Below are 16,457 nucleotides of genomic sequence, written 5' to 3'. Positions count from 1 at the left end.
CTCTTTTTTGAATAAAAGTCTTTAATAAATGTTAACGGTATAGTTTTGCTAATTTAGAGCGCCCTACAAGAACGGTGGTTCGTTGGGGGATTGATATAGAGATTGACTAGATCAACTTGAGCACGTATAACTTGTACATTATGTTCTTTCCCCATGTGTTCTTCTTTCCCTTTCTTTTCTTTTTCTGTACCCTTATATTAAAATTAAAAAAAAATTAAAGCAATTTTCAAAGCAAAAACAATTTTATTGTTAACATTTATGACAGCTCGAAAATGTTTTGGGAAATGGGGGTGGGGGTGGAGGGTACCTATGCAAGGAGCTTGGATGCGCGGGAAGCGGGGATGCCCCGTTGCTCGCCAAGCCCCTAGTCTGGGAAGAGCAAGAAGCCCGAGAAGAGGCTGTCAGAGCCTGCGATGCCCACCATGCCGTTGTAGTCGTTGACCGCCAGCCACACCTGGTGCCCCGCCAGCATCTGCAGGAGGACGCCACCGGAGCTGACTTGCTTGGTGTTGGCCATGTGGTCGCAGAAGCTGGCCACCTTCTCCCGGTTCAGGTACATGTTCACGCAGAGGTTGGCCGTGTGGGAGGTGTAGTAGGTGAAGTAATAGAGGCCGGGGATGCGGCAGGTGAACTTGCCGGTATTGGTGTCGTAGTCGCCGTTGATGTTGGTGACGGCTCGGTTGAAGATCACTGGGGTGTTCTTCTCGGGGTACTGGCTGGTTTGGCGCATTACGGTGAAGGCCGACTGATGGTTCCGCTTGTAGCTGCCGGTCTCCCCCACTTCGCCGACCATCCCCTTCGGGCCAGGATCCCCTGGCTCACCCACAGCACCTCTGGGCCCATTTTTCCCAGGTATGCCTGGAAGACCAGGGTCTCCTGGCTCCCCCCGAGGACCTTGGCTTCCATATACAGCTGGTTTGCCTGCGAGGGTTGAAGAAAGCATCGGTCAAGGTCAGAAGAGAGCTAACCAATGTGTAGGGAGGCTTCCAAAAGTCTCTCTACCCAATTCTGGACATTTTGAATAATCTAAATTGAAATAATGCATTGGAAAAAAAACTGGTTTGCATACAGAGTGTTGTTCATGTGCAGCTTATGGTAGCTTTCACTTTTGTAATCTTTTGCTAGGGTTGCAGGTCCCTCTTCACAACCGGCGAGAGGTTTTTGGGGCAGAGCCTGAGAAGGGTATGGTTTGGGGAGGGGAGGGACTTCAATGCCACAGAGTTAAATTGCCAAAGCGGCCCTTTTCTCCAAGGGAACTGATCTCTATCGGCTTGAGATCAGTTGTAATAGAAGATCTCCAGCTAGTACCTGGAAGTTGTCAACCCTATCTCTTGCACATATTACAGATGTGCAAGTGAACATAGATAAAACCAGGCACACACACACCAAATCCTGTGGTGATGTTACCTATAGTTGTTGTATCCTACATTGTGGGAAGGGGCCAGGGCTCAGGGGTAGAGCGCATGAGTTGCACAACAAAAAATTCCAAGTTCAGTCGATTGCACCTCCAGTTAGAAATATTCAGGCAACCAGTGTTGAGGGAGACCCATCCATCTCTCTGCCTGAGGCTCTGGAAAGGCAGTGTCACTCAGAGAAGACAACATTAAGCTCAAGGATGATGGTCTGACAGTATAAAACAGCTTCACATTTTAGATTCTTTTTTGTGGCATTTTAGAAGAAGAAGAAGAGTTGGCTTTTATGCCGACTTTCTCTACCACTTAAGGAAGAATCAAACTGGCTCACCTTCGGCAGGTGAGGCTGAGAGAGTTCAAAGAATTGTGACTAGTCCAAGGTCACCCAGCTGGCTTCAGATGGAGGAGTGGGGAGTCAAACCCAGTTCTCCAGATTAGAGTCCACCGCTCTTAACCACAGCTCTTAACCTCTACATCACACCGGCTCTCATATGCAAGAACATATGTGTACATGGGTAAAACACCACACAAAAACTACTGTGGGATGCAATTGCATCAAGATTGCTTCCCTCCCCCAAGTTTTTGCTTTTTTAAAAAAAAGGAAAATCTCATTTTAATTTTACCTAACATTCCTTAGTATAGGTTGACTAGAAATGATTACATTCTTTAGTCAGGACACAGGAGGCTACAATCTAGGATGAGATCAAGGTTCCTCAAATGTAGAAACTGTCTAAAAGACAACATACTGATTGTATCAAAGAGTTACAGCTAGATTCGAGTCCAGTAGCACCTTAAAGATAAATCTGACAAAGGGAAATTTGGCTTTCGAAAGATGATACCCCGAAAACTTTGTTGGTGTCTAAGGGACCGCTGGACTCGAATCTAGCAGTTCTACTGCAGATCAACATGGCTACTCCCTGAAATCATCACACAGTATTCTACCATATTTGTCTCACTCCTTCGGGACATGTGCCAAATTCCCTTTCGGAGTCAACGAACGATAAGAAGAGCACCCATTTGTCTACATAAGAGGAATTTTGCATGGCTTTAATTCATTCGCTGTTCAAAATTACCTGCGTCGTACCAAGGATTTACGGCAGGTGTAAGTTGGTTCTTCCTAGACCTGCAGTTTGCATTTTTGCAGTGAAAAGCGGGAAGACTATTAATTCCTTGTGAATCTGTTAATTCAATGCACATATAGGGATGCTGATGATATAAGGGGGGAGGGGCTTGTGACTTGCATAACTTGTGTGAACGGAGGGGGCTGAACGCTGCAGTGGATCCCTCATGCCCCAGTTCTGGAGTTTATTTTAGTAATCCTGTTTGCAGAACTGGAATTCTAGAGTGGAACAAGCACTAATGCTATTTGGGAGAGATGTTGGCTCAGTGGTAGCTTACGTGCTTTGCATACAGAAGAGATCCTGGTTCAGTTCCATCTCTAGTTACAGGATCTCAGATTATAGATGATGAGGAAGACCTTGCGATGCCAGAGCAGACAAGGTAGACCAATAGTCAGCCCCTAGTATAAGGGCAGCTTCAGGTGTATCAGGTATGGGTCAAGTCGTTCAATCCCTGTTATATAACCTTGGGTGCTGGGAAAGCCCTTTCAGAGCCCGAAACTCCAGAAAGCCAATGCCAGTCCACATAGTTAGTACTGAGCTAGCTGGATCAATGAGTTGACTTGGAAGAAGGCAGCTTCATACATTCATACAGAATCATAGAGTTGGAAGGGCCACCCAATCCAACCCCCTGCTTAATGCAAGATCAGCCTAGAGCATCCCTGAGAAGTGTTCATCCAGCCGCTGCTTAAAGACTGCCAGTGAGGGGGAGCTCACCACTTCCTAGGTAGCTGATTCCACAGTTGAACAACTCTTAACTGTAAAAAAAAATTCCCCTAATGTCTAGCTGGTACCTTTCCGCCCACAATTTAAACCCATTATTGTGAGTCCTATCCTCTGCTTCCAACAGGAACAGCTCCCTGCCCTCCTCTAAGTGACAGCCCTTCAAATTCTTAAAGAGAGCAATCACATCTCCCCTCAACCTCCTCTTCTCCAGACTAAAAATGCCCAAGTCCCTCAGCCTTTTCTTATAGGGCTTGGTCTCCAGGCCTAGGGTTGTCAGGTCCTTCTTCACAACCAGTGGGAGGTTTTGGGGGCGGAGCCTGAGGAGGGTGGGGTTTGGAGAGGGGAGGGACTTCAATGCCCGAGAGTCCACCTTCCAAAGCGGCCATTTTCTTCAGGTGAACTGAGCTCTGTCGGCTGGAGATCAGTTGTAATAGTGGGAGATCTCCAGCTAGTACCTGGAGGTTGGCACCCATATCCAGGCCCCTGATCATCCTCACCACTCTCCTTTGCATCTGCTCCAATCTGTCCACATCCTTTCTGAAGTGAGGCCTCCAGAACTGCACACCATACTCCAGGTGTGATGCACAGTGGAACTATGACATCTTGCGAATTGGATGTTATGCCTCTGTTGATGCACCCCAAGATCACATTAGCTTTTTTTGTCTGGCATATAGATGTGTTTGGGGGCAGGGTAGAGCACCTGCTTAGCATGCAGAAGGTCCCAGGTATGACTCTCTGGCAGGTAGTGTTGGAAAAGGCATTTCTGTGCCTGAAACCCTGGAGAGCCACTGCCAGTCTGAATGCACTGTACTGAGCTAGCTGGATCAGCGTCCTGATTTGGTGCAGCTTCATACGTTCGTTCTTAATAAGCATCTGAGCTATTGAGTGTTGATCACATGAACACATGAAGCTGCCTTATACTGAACAAGACCCTCAATCCATCAAAGTCAGTATTGTCTGCTCAGACCAGCAGCGGGTCTCCAGGGTCTCAGGCAGAGGTCTTTCACATCACCTATCTGCCTAGTCCCTTTAACTGGAGATGCCAGGGATTGAACCTGGAACCTTCTGAACGCCAAGCAGAGGCTTTACCACTGAGCCACAGCTTCTCCCCAATGACAGCAAGGAGCCATCAATCGGCATCTCAGTATGAACAAAGACAGCAAAGAGAAGACTGCACCTTCCTTGCGCCAACCCAAGCAGGCAGGCTGGGGCTTCCAAGAGTTCGGTTACCTGGCTCTCCCTTGGCTCCTTTCTGGCCGTCTCTGCCATCCTTTCCCGAAACGCCTGGCACACCGGGCAGGCCTGGTATTCCGTAGCAGTGGCGTGAGGGCTCCGCTTCGGATGACAAACTCGCCAGAAGCAGGACAAGGACGAATCCACAGCCCAGGAGCATCTTTAAGTCGAAGCCCATCTTTGTCCTGCTAAGTGGGGGATGGGAAGCACAGAGCGCGTACAGGGAGGGCATGGCCAAGATCCTTTATGGGCTGGTCACACAGCAGAACCTTTCCCAGGGCCACCAAGGCAAGATAAGACATCATTTTTTATAAGCAGCTACTTCATTGCAGTAAGAAACCAAGGCGATGGTCTCTTTGTCTCTTATTATCTAGTTTTCAAGAGGACTAGTTTCTTAGGACCCTGACCTGGATGGCCCAGGCCAGAATGGACAGGGTTAAAATGTACTCAGTAGAGACAGATAAGTGTCCTGTCAAGAAAATATTGTACTTGTCAACATGTAAGAAACCATTAAAGAATAAAGCAGCCATCCTAGGAGTTATAGAGAGAAATCAAACAGGTTACTCAGAATCCCAATCGGGTTTGTTTAATAGGGCTTACTCTAGGGTTGCCAGGTCCCTCTTCGCCACTGGTGGGAGGTTTTTGGGGAGAAGCCTGAGGAGGGCAGGTTTTGGGGAGGGGAGGGGCTTCAATGCCATAGAGTCCAATTGTCAAAGCGGCCATTTTCTCCAGGGGAACTGATCTCTATTGGCTGGAGATCAGTTGTAATAGCGGGAGATCTCCAGCTAGTACCTGGAGGTTGGCGACCACAGCTTACTCCCAGGAAAGTGTCCTTAGGTTTTCAATGATAATCTATCAGATTTCTTCTCTCTTCTTGCTCATTTTATCCTCACAACAACCGTGTGTGTGTGAGAGAGAGAGAGAGAGAGAGAGAGAGGGACGGAAGGAGAGATCACCCGGTAAGCAGAGTATGGCTTGCAGCCCTGATCTCCCTAGCTCTGGTCAAACATGCTCCACAACCCACATCAACTGCTCATTACCACCATTACCACCAAGTTGCCACCCTGCCATCGTTCTGATGGGAGACCGAAATCACATGTGCCATTGAAAGAGTCCCCACCCCACATACACGCACCGAGAACCCACATGTGCAAAGCAGGTTTCTGACAGGTGAAAGACCAGAGCCAGTGTTTCAAATGTGCTCATACCTGCTTTCTGATTCAACTGATGGGACTGCCAGAGGGTTGATTGACAATCATGGTCCAGCCCTCCTGCCTTTCACAACAAGGCAGGTGAATGCTGGTTCTAAATGAGAGCCAGCAAAACTATTAGAAGGAAGGCATTTTTTTTTTTTTTGCAAGGAGCACTTAAATCTGTTTAAGATAAATTATTCATTTAGATATTTATACCTTGTTTTTCTCCCCACTGGGGACCCAAATCAGCTTTCAATACCCCCCTCTCTTCCCCCATTTTATTCTCACAACAACCCTGTGAGGTAGGATAGGCTGAAGTCCTTGAGAGAGTCTCCATGGGAACAGAGGGATTCAAATCCGGCTCCCCCAGATCCTAGCCCAACCACTACCCATCTCAATTCCCAGAAAAGACCCTTTCTAAAAACCCACGGAAAGTGGCCTCCCCTCTTTCAAACTCTACAACATTCTCTCGCTTTTTTCTCCCCTCCACTCCCCCTTATGCTCACAACAGCCTTGCAAGGTAGATTAGGCTGAGAGAGAGAGAGAGAGAGAGAGAGAGAGGTCCCAGATCACCTGGCAAGAGTCAAGTCAGAGGAAGGAACTGAACTCTGGAGTCCAATGCTCTACCCACTACGCCACCTGGCCACCCAATTGCCCTTCTGGGACGGAGCCCCGGCTGTCAAGATTTCCCCTGCCTTTCCAGTGCCTGGGTCTTCCCCAAGGTCTTGGGGGATCAGAGATGGGTGAGGGTCTTGTTGCAGGCTGGCTGTTCTTACCTCTTAGGACAACAGTTGGACTCAGGGGGCTTGAAAACTGCTCTGCGTGGCAAGGGAGTTTCAGGCCACCGTTGGTGCAGGACTGGAGAGGGTTCCTGCTTGCGATATCCTCACGCTAAACAGGGAAGTTGGTGGCCTCGGAGAGCTGGAAAGTAGCCCCACCCCCATTGCCTTCAAAGCCCTACTGGGCAGGCATTCTATGCCTAGCAAGATTCGAGTCCAATAGCATCTTCAAGAAGAAGAAGATTTCCAGGAAGATAATTCACAGTGGGTCGCCGTGTTAGTCTGTCTGCAGTAGTAGAAAAGGGCAAGAGTCCAGTAGCACCTTCAAGACTAACAAAAATATTTTCTGGTAGGGTATGAGCTTTCGTGAGCCACAGCTCACTTCTTCAGATACCAATCTAAGCATTTTGAACATCTAGGTCTGATTTTTGCTCCACAGCTGAACAAATAAATATAGGAATGGTCTAGTGATGTTACAGGTCTCACCTCAAGGATCACCACCGACCGAGTATGCATCTCCTCCCTATCACACACACCCTTGAAACCCATACTCTGCCTTCTGGATACGCTGTTTGTGACTCAGCAATCACCAGTCTTGCCCCAATTTCAAAACCAGGAGGGGTTTTGTTCTGTCGGGGAGATCTATATTAGAGAAGACATAATTGCCCTACAATCTGTTAGCAATGGTGGCTCAAAGATACCTTTGCATCTGCCGTGCATGGAACGGCTGGCTGCTCACTGCAGGGTGCCTTAGCATTCATGTGCAGATGCGAGAGATGGCGCATCTGCTCCCCGCTATGAGATTTAACTTCTATGGATCCTGGAGGAGGACCTGCACCCCCACAGAATAACAACTCGAGCGAGTCGTAATAAGAAAGCATTTCTGAAGTTTCCCCGAAACACAAACATTGGGAACAAACGGGCAGAGTTTTACTAGCGACGGGCATCAGAGAACAAGGATGCATGCTTGAACAGAGTGAGCCTTTTCTCTCTGTACCATATTACTGGGACCCGGGGGCACCCAATGAAGTTGACGGGCAACAGGCTGAGGACAGACAAAAGAAAATACTTCTTTAAAGTTAAAGGCAGTCCCCTGTGCAAGCACTGGGTCATTACTGACCCATGGGGTGATGGCACGTCATGACATTTACAAGAAGAAGAAGAAGAAGAAGAAGAAGAAGAAGAAGAAGAAGAAGAAGAAGAAGAAGAAGAAGAAGAAGAAGAAGAAGAAGAAGAAGAAGAAGGTTTTTATATGCTGACTTTCTCTACCACTTAAGGGAGAATCGAACCTGCTTACAATCCCCTCCCCTTCCCCTCCCCACAATAGACACCCTGTGAGGTGGGTGGGGTTGAGAGAGTGTGACTAACCCAAGGTCACCTAGTTGGCTTCATGTGGAGGAGTGGGGAAACCAACCCAGTTCACCAGATTAGCCTCTGCGGCTCCTGTGGAGGAGTGGGGAATCAAACCCGGTTCTCCAGATCAGAGTCCACTGCTCCAAACCACCGCTCTTAACCACTATACCACGCTGGCTCTGGGCAGACTGTGTTTACGGGGTGGTTTGCCATTGCCTTCCCCAGTCGTCTACCCTTTACCCCCAGCAAGCTGGGTACTCATTTTACCGACCTCAGAAGGATGGAAGGCTGAGTCAACCTTGAGCCGGCTACCTGAAACCAACTTCTGTGAGGTCATGAGCAGAGCTTTTGACTGCAGTACTGAAGCTTACGACTCTGCACCATGGGGATCCTTTAGTTGATGAATAATTAAATCGTGGAATTCATTGCCACTGGATGTCGTGCTGGTCATGAGCACAGATGTCTTTAAAAGGGGGTTAGACAGATTCATGGAGGAGGGGTCCATCAATGGCTACCAGCCATGGTGACTAAAGGGAACCCCCACAGTCTGAAGCAGTCAACCTCTGAATCCCAGATCAAGGAAGCAACATCAGGGGAGGGCCTCAGCCTCTACGCCCTGTCCATAGGGTTGCCATTGCCAACCTCCAGGTGGTGGCTGGAAGCCTCCCGCTATTACAGCTGATCTCCAGGCAAAAAAAGAGATCAGCTCACCTGGAGAAAAGGGCCACTTTGGAAGGTGGACTCTATGGTATTGAAATTCCTCTCTTTCACAAACCCCACCCTCCTCAGGCCCCACCCCCAAAATCTCCAGGTATTTCCCAACCTGGAGCTGGCAACCCTACTTCTCCGGTAGCCCTTCAGGGCCACTGGTCAGTCATTGTGTGAAACAGAAAGCTGTGCTTCACTAGGACTCTTCTTAACGACAATCCCTGAAAAACAAGTTTGCCAGGTCCCTCTCTGCCACCGGCAGGTGGTTTGGGGGGCAGAGCCAGAGGAGGGTGGGGTTTGGGGAGGGGCGGGACTTCAATGCCATAGAGTCCAATGGCCAAAGCAGCCATTTTCTCCAGGGGAAGTGACCCCTATCGGCTGGAGATCAGTTGTAATAGCAGGGGATCTCCAGCTAGTACCTGGAGGTTGGCAACCCTAAGTGTAGTGGTTACAGTTCCAAGCTAAAACAGGTTCAAATCCCCATTCACTCATCAATTCACTGAAAATGAAAAGTAAAGGGGGGAAAGTAAATATTTATATGGGGAGTGGGGACCAGTGCAGAAGTTGAAGTACCCCCTATATGCCTCGTGATTCCTTCCCTGTCATCCTGAAACACTCGGCAGTTTGGCAAACGAACATTTCTCCAATTCAGCATCTCCCTCACACACATCCTCAAAAACACTTCTGCTTAAATTGTTGTTGCGGGGTGTGATTTATGCTGAGCCCTTCGTTTCAGCATTTTTTTTCAGGCAGAAGTTGGCTTCTTCCCACCCCCCACCCCCACAACCCCCTGGGAACAAAATGAAGAACTAATTCTTCATTTTGGCAATATGGTAATGGAGAGTTTGAGCCAAGTAAATAAAGGCCGCTGCAGTCAAGCTGGAGAAGTGTGGGGAAAGCCCAAGGCTTGGGTAAGAAGTGATGAATGCGTCCCCCTCTGTTCCGTTCCTTTCTGGGGCTGGAATTCCCTTGCTCTGCGGTAGCAACATGCATACTTTGAGTAGGGTTGCCAACCTCCAGGTACTAGCTGGAGATCTCCTGCTATTACAACTGATCTCCAGCCGATAAGAGATCAGTTCACCTGGAGAGAATGGCACTTTGGGCAATTGGACTCTGTGGCATTGAAGTCCCGCCCCCGCCCCAAACTCCTCAGGTTCAATCCCCAGCTTTTCCACTTTTAAAAAAATCAGTAGGTGATGTGAAAGACTTCAGCCTGAGATTCTAGAGAGCTGCTGCCAGTCTGAGTAGACAATACAGACTTAGATGGACCGGCCATCTGACTCAGCATTTTGGATCCTTTTTGTGAGCCTTTTTCAGCTGCTCAACATCCTGCATGTACCCACCAACATTTCAGGGATGAAAGAGGGAGATGCAGGGGAGGGGATTCCAGCTTTGAATAGTCCTTTGCAAACTCCCTGTAAATGTTTGGGGAGGGGCCGTGGCTCAGCGGCAAAGCATTTGCTTTGTACGCAGACGGTCCCAGGTTCAATTCCCAGCGTCGCCTGTTTAAAAAGTCACATAGAAGAGGACATGAAAGATGCCCAGCTGAGACCTGCACAGCTGCTGCCAGTCCGAGTAGTCAATTTTAACCTTGACAGACTCCCTACCCCAGGATGTGGTGATGGCTGCCAACTTGGGAGGCTTTAAGAGGGTAGTGGACATGTTCATGGAGGAGAGGGCTATCCATGGCTACTAGTCAAAATGGCTACTAGTCATAATACATACCTATTATCTCCAGGATCAGAGGAGCATGCCTATTATATTAGGTGCTGTGGAGCACAGGCAGGACAATGCTGCTGCAGTCGTCTTGATGGTGGGCTTCTTAGAGACCTCTGGTTGGCCACTGTGTAAACAGACTGCTGGACTTGATGGGCCTTGGTCTGATCCAGCAGGGCTTTTCTTATGTTCTTATGTTCAATCATGGTTTGACTCAATATAAGGCAGGTTTGTGTGTTCAGTCATATAAAGGTAGGGGCTAGGCTCGGTGGTAAAACATCCCAGGTTTGATCCATGGCACATCCAGTTAAAGGGACTAGGCAAGTAGGTGATGTGAAAGACCTCTACCTGATACTATAGAGAGCCACTGCCAGACTGAGTAGACAATACTGAATTTGATGGACCAAAGATCAGACTCAGTGTAAGGCAGCTTTATGTGAAAATAGGGACACGCTTGGATTACCTGCATTTTTATCCCACCCTTTTCACATTGGTTCTTCTCTGCCTGTTGTGTTGTGAGAGCCAGAGTGGTGTAGCGGTTAAGAGTGGTGGACTCTAATCTGGGGAACCAGGTTCGATTCTTGGGTCCTCTGCATGAAGCCTGCTGGGTGACCTTGGCCTAGTCATAGTTCTCTCTGAACTGTCTCAGCCCCACCTGTCTCACAAGGTGTCTGTTAGGGGGAAGGAAAGGGGATTATAAACTGATTTGAGACTCCTTAAAGGTAGAGAAAAGTGGGGTATAAGAACCAACTCTTCTTCTTCTTCTGTATTCAGCAATTGCTAGTCTTGAGTTCTGTTAAAAGCCAAGAAACGGTTTTTTGTGTGTGAACGACATGCCAGTGACACCCGATTATCCCCCCCCCCCGTCACCTGCTATTCAAAACGCACCTCACCAGCAGAATTGCCAACCTCCAGGTACTAGCTGGAGATCTGCTGCAATGACAACTGATCTCCAGCAGATATAGATCAATTCATCTGGAGAAATTGCTTTGGCAATTGCGCTCTATGGCATTGAAGTCCCTCCCCTCCCCAATCCCTGCCCTCTTCAGGCTCCACTCCATAAATCTCCAGGTATTTCCCATCCCAGAGCTGGCAACCCCACTCACCAGCTTTTGAAATGGCAGGCAGTGCGCATGACATGGTGCCTTCATGCTCATGTGTGTGTGCCATTTCCCGCCCCCAGGCTCTTTGAGGGATATACAGCTAAATCCTTGCATCTGTTACCTCAAGAAACAGCCAGGCAACGAGAAGTTCTAATTCTGTGGAAATTTTATTTAGCGCTCACTGAAAGCTACCCCCCCAAAAAAATTCAGAAATGGCATAGATGCGGGAAAGGGGGAAGCATACATGCGCACCTATGCACTTCCGTGTGGGAGGTACCCCCCTTTGGGGCGTAGCCATGCTAGAAGAGGGAGCTGCAGGGAGGATGGCGGGGGCTGCCGTCGGAGGCCGGGACATGTTCCCCTCGCTCCTCCTCAGGCCGTCGCCGGGAAGAGCAGGAAGCCGCTGAAGACACTGTCGGCCTCGGTGCCCTCGTAAACCTTGTTCCCCGCCTCGGGGTCGCTCTCCAGCCAGACGGTGTCCCCCGCGGCCAGCTTCAGGACGCTGCCTCCCGAGTTGACCTGCGGGAGGCCATCGCTGTTGTCGTCGCAGAAGGTGGCGACTTTGGTGTCCTTGTGCACCAGGCTGAGGCACAGGTTGCCGGCGGAAACCACCTGGAAGGAGAAGTAGTAGTAGCCGGGGTCCTTGCAGGTGAACACACCCCGCTGCCCGCTGTAGCCGTTGTCCTGATTGGTGATGATGTGGTCGAAGACCACGACGTTGCCGTTTGGCTCCGGGCTCTGCCGAGAGGCCGAGAAGGCGGCCCTGGCCTGGTGCCTGACGTTGCCGACTTGGCCCTTTGGCCCTTGGTCGCCTTCTTCCCCCGGAGGGCCCTGGGGCCCGTCTGGACCTCTGTAGCCTTGGTTGCCTGGGATTCCTGGTACGCCGGGCTCTCCAGGGTCACCTTTGGGCCCCCGGATCCCCATGCTTCTTCCGGACGGCCCTCAAAGGAAAGCAGAGAAGGGTGTGCATGTTAGCATTGTGTGACTCGGTTGGGGCTAGGGTTGCCAGCTTTGGGTTGGGAAATCCCTGGAGATTTGGGGGGTGGAGCCTGGGGAGGGCAAAGTTTGGGGACAGGAGGGACCTCAGCAGGGTACGATGCCGTAGGGTCCACCCTCCAAAGCAGCCATTTTCTCCAGGGAAACTAATCTTGGTCATCTGGATATCTCCAGTAGGATTGCCAGGTCACTCTTCGCCTCTGGTGGGAAGGTTTTGGGGCGGAGCCTGTGGAAGGCGGGGTTTGGGGAGGAGAGGGACTTCAACGCCATAGGATCCAATTGCCAAAGCGGCCATTTTCTCCAGGGGAACTGATCTCTATTGGCTGGAGATCAGTTGGCATAGCAGGAGATCTCCAGCTATTACCTGGAGGTTGGCAACCCTAATCTCCAGTCCTTACCTGGAGATTGGTAACCCTGTGCCTTACTTGGACACTTGAGTCTCAGTAAAGTGTACCCCATGCAGACCCTACGTTGCTTGGTTCCTGTTGAGCATAGCTTGGCCCTGCCTTGCTCAACACTCCAGGAGGGATAGTGAGCAAGTTTTTTCCCCATGGGGAGATCTGTGAAGGATGGGATCCACCAGTGGGGGATGGGAGGGGATGGGTTTCCAGATTCAGGCTGGGAAACTCCATGAGTCATGGGGATGGAGCCTGGGGAGGACAGGGACCTCAGTGGGGTACAATTGCATAGAGCCCACCCTCCAAACCACCCATTTTCTCCAGGGGAACTGATTTCTGTTGTCTGGAGATGAGCTGTCATTTTGTGGGATTATGGCTGCCAACTCCGGGTTGGGAAATACCTGGAGATTTTTGGGGCGGAGCCTGAGGAGGGCAGGGTTCGGGGAGGGGAGGGACTTCAATGCCATAGAACCCAAGTGCCAAAGCGGCCATTTCCTCCAGGTGAACTGATCTCTATCGGCTGGAGATCAGTTGTAATAGCAGGCAACCCTATATTGGCAACCCTAAATGGGATCCCCAGGTTCCATCTGGAGGCTGGCATCCTTAGGAGCAAAGCGGGGTAGAAATAAATAGATGCAATGCAAATGCATGCACTGAAAGATGGCAATCCCAGAATCTGAAGGAATCAGTCGAACAGTAACTATCCAATGAGGCCTTACCTGGTTCTCCAATGTCACCCTTCTGTCCCGGCCGCCCGTTTAAGCCTGGAACCCCTGGGTGTCCATCTTGGCCATTGGGAGCTTGGCAAAGGTTTTCCTGAGGTGCTGCCACAGCCAGGATCAGGGCCAGGGTGCCAGCTGCCAACCAGAAGCCGGTCGCCATTCTGCCTCTGTAGATGTTAGCAGATGCCAGTGTCAAAGTCTCGCCCCAAACGTCAGCAAATCAATTACAACCAGCACGGGGCAGACAGGGATATTTCACATGTTTAATATCCCTACAGAGGGGGAAAGAGAGGATTGTGGCCCTTCAATAACATTGTGGGTCGAACTGCTTTTCAGATTTGGAAGGATACCTTGTAGGGCAAATTTCGCATACAGCGAAGCATTTTTATACTCTGCTTTCCACCCTGATGAAGACACAAAGCATCTTACAACAGCATTCTCCCTTCCTCCAACTTACCCTCACTACAACAACCCTGTGAAGTAGGTTAGGGTGTGAAGGAGTGACTGGTTGGCCCCTGTGTGAACAGACTGCTGGACTTGATGGGCCTTGGTCTGATCCAGAATGGCTTTTCTTATGTTCTTATGACTGGCCCAAGGGTCATCCCCTGAGCTTCCATGGCAGCGTCTGGATTTGAACCCGAGTCTCCCAGCTCCTAGACTGGCACTCTAACCACTATGCCACGCTGGCTCAATCCAGCTGGAAGATCTTGAGTACTGGGAAGGAGCCGAAACCCTGAAAAACTGCCGATAGTAAGAGTATAAATGATCTGACTTTGTTTAAGGGAACTTCATGTTCAGGAAACCAATACGGCTGCCCTGTGAAACTATCTTCGTGTTCAGTGTTTATAAGGGCTGTGGCATAGCAGGGAAACTATCCCAGGTATCAATCCTTAATTCCTCCAGTTGAAGCCTCTTCAGGCAGCAGATGGGGGCGGGGGGGCCTTTCTTTGCCTGAGACTCCAAAGAGCCGCTGCTGATCAAGACAGCCCTGAGTTTGATGGAGAAATGCTCTAACTCAGCGGTCTTTTGTGCATGGCTGTTTCCCTCGCTGTCACCCCCTGATGACTTTGGGTCTTTGTGTTGATTGTGTTTTATCTTGAATTTGAAAACATGGACTAAACGCGGGGAAAGGCAGGAAGAGACCGAGATGACCTCGGACAGCCCGAAACAGCATGCATAATCTACACAAAGACTTGAAGTTGTCGGAGGAGTGACGGTGAGTGAAACAGCCATGCATAAAAGACCAGTATGTTCAATGAAGAAAGCTGATAGGAAGAAAGCAGAAAGTAGATTCCTTTGAAATATGGTGTTGGAGGAGAGTGTTACGGATACCGTGGACTGCCCCCCAAAAACAAAACCAGTGGGTTCTAGGTCAAATCAAGCCTGAACTGACCCTAGAAGCTAAAATGGCTAAACTGAGGCTTTTGTACTTCGGTCACATTATGAAAAGACAAGTCACTGGAAAAGATAACAATGCTAGGAAAAGTTGAAGGCAGCAGGAAAAGAGGAAGACCCAACAAGAGATGGATTGACTCTATAAAGGAAACCACAGCCCTCAATTTGCAAGACCTGAGCAAAGCTGTTAAGGAATAGGACTTTTGAAGGACACATGAACACATGAAGCTGCCTTATACTGAATCAGACCCTTGGTCCATCAAAGTCAGAATTGTCTACTCAGACCGGTCGCAGCTCTCCAGGGTTTCAGGCAGGGGTCTTTCACATCACTTACCTGCCTAGTCCCTTTAACTGGAGATGCTGGGGATTGAACCTGGGACCTTCTGCATGCCAAGCAGATGCTCTGTCACTGAGCCACAGCCCTTCCCCATTGATTCATAGGGATACTGATTCATAGGGTCACCATGAGTCGGAAGCGACTTGATGGCACTTAACACACACACATGTTCAAGAGAACAAAGGAGCAGAAAGGGAGACTGGTGGGGCGCCAGGCATGGGAGAAATGCCACAAGGCAGGCGTCTGTCAAAAGCTCTCCAGTGCCTGTACAGATTTCAATGCGCAAACTAGTCCCTGCGCTAAGCAATCCACATCTGAGAGCATTTAAAAAATGGTGTCGCAATGTATGGGACAGTTACTCTAAGATGGTTGTATCAGCAAAGTACAGGGCAGGAGTCATTAACTGAGCTCAACTGAACTGGAATTTTAAAAAATTGTAAGAAAGCAGAAAGAATCGCTTACCTCCTGGCCAAGGGTTCTCCACCAGATTACTCAGAAAGAGAGCCTCTGTCGGGCATGAAGGAAGAATTATGAGTGGAGGGGGGGGCAGATGGGCTTTGTTGAGTCACAGAAAATGAAGTTTCCCTTCCTTTATTTCTCCTTCTGATGGCTTCCCTTTCTCTCCCCAGCCCCCACCGCGTGAGCTCAGAAGAATCTCAGTGGCTACAGCACCCTTCTCTCTGCGGGACTCATTTGCTACCGGATAGCCAGATGGGAAACCACCAAGGAACTCCTGACCTGTTATGCAGAGGCAAGCAATGGCGAACCACCTCTGAACTTCAATGCCACAGAGTCCAATAGCCAAAGAGGCCATTTTCTCCAGGTGAACTGATCTCTGTCAGCCGGAGATCCGTTGTAATAGCAGAGATCTCCTGCCTCTACCTGGAGGTTGGCAATCCTAACAATGTAGTAAGCTGCTTCCCACTGGGGAGAAAAGTGGGGTATAAATGTAACTTATTTTGGAGAGAGACCTGCTATTGGCACTTGGTCACAAGGCCAGTTTATAAGCCGATCAGCTGGGGAAAGCTCCCGACAGACCCCTGTCTGATCTCCATTAACCGGAGAAGACTCAGGCCCAGTTGGAAAGGAAGAGGGAAATGAAGGAGCGGCAAGATGTTATAAAGGGAGAATGAGAAAATAGCATCTCTGACAACTCTCAATCATTAAGGATGCTATTGTGCCACTTGACATAAGGTAAGATGCATGGGGAGATTTTAATTTGCCCGGGGCCATAAAAACCCTTGGGCCGTCCCTGACTCTGAAACCCC

General features: G+C 49.5%; 2 protein-coding genes across 2 annotated transcripts; both read right to left on the bottom strand.

The window, feature by feature from the left end:
* Positions 1-364: 364 nt before the first annotated feature.
* On the bottom strand, positions 365-4,667 carry C1QC (complement C1q C chain). The gene is made up of 2 exons (XM_056865277.1): positions 4,487-4,667; positions 365-921 (listed from the first exon to the last, which is right to left on the bottom strand). Exons 1-2 carry the CDS (start codon positions 4,665-4,667, stop codon positions 365-367), a joined length of 738 nt encoding a protein of 245 aa, XP_056721255.1.
* A 7,046-nt stretch (positions 4,668-11,713) lies between these two features.
* Positions 11,714-15,700, bottom strand: C1QA (complement C1q A chain). Its single transcript, XM_056865278.1, has 3 exons — positions 15,652-15,700; positions 13,455-13,624; positions 11,714-12,282 (listed from the first exon to the last, which is right to left on the bottom strand). Exons 2-3 carry the CDS (start codon positions 13,615-13,617, stop codon positions 11,714-11,716), a joined length of 732 nt encoding a protein of 243 aa, XP_056721256.1. The 5' UTR covers positions 13,618-13,624; positions 15,652-15,700.
* Between the last annotated feature and the right edge of the window lie 757 nt (positions 15,701-16,457).

Source organism: Euleptes europaea, chromosome 19 (assembly GCF_029931775.1).
Source record: "Euleptes europaea isolate rEulEur1 chromosome 19, rEulEur1.hap1, whole genome shotgun sequence".
NCBI lineage: Eukaryota > Metazoa > Chordata > Lepidosauria > Squamata > Sphaerodactylidae > Euleptes > Euleptes europaea.
This window is presented reverse-complemented; position numbering and strand designations above follow the sequence as displayed.

What these genes read in the sequence shown, in the direction of transcription:
- C1QC (XM_056865277.1), bottom strand. Translation starts at nt 4,667, where the DNA reads ATGGGCTTCGACTTAAAGATGCTCCTGGGCTGTGGATTCGTCCTTGTC. An exon ending in AGGAGCCAAGGGAGAGCCAG is followed by an intron (nt 922 to 4,486) that starts GTAACCGAACTC and finishes CAACCCTCGCAG; the next exon opens with GCAAACCAGCTGTATATGGA.
- C1QA (XM_056865278.1), bottom strand. Translation starts at nt 13,617, where the DNA reads ATGGCGACCGGCTTCTGGTTGGCAGCTGGCACCCTGGCCCTGATCCTG. An exon ending in GGGTGACATTGGAGAACCAG is followed by an intron (nt 12,283 to 13,454) that starts GTAAGGCCTCAT and finishes CTTTCCTTTGAG; the next exon opens with GGCCGTCCGGAAGAAGCATG.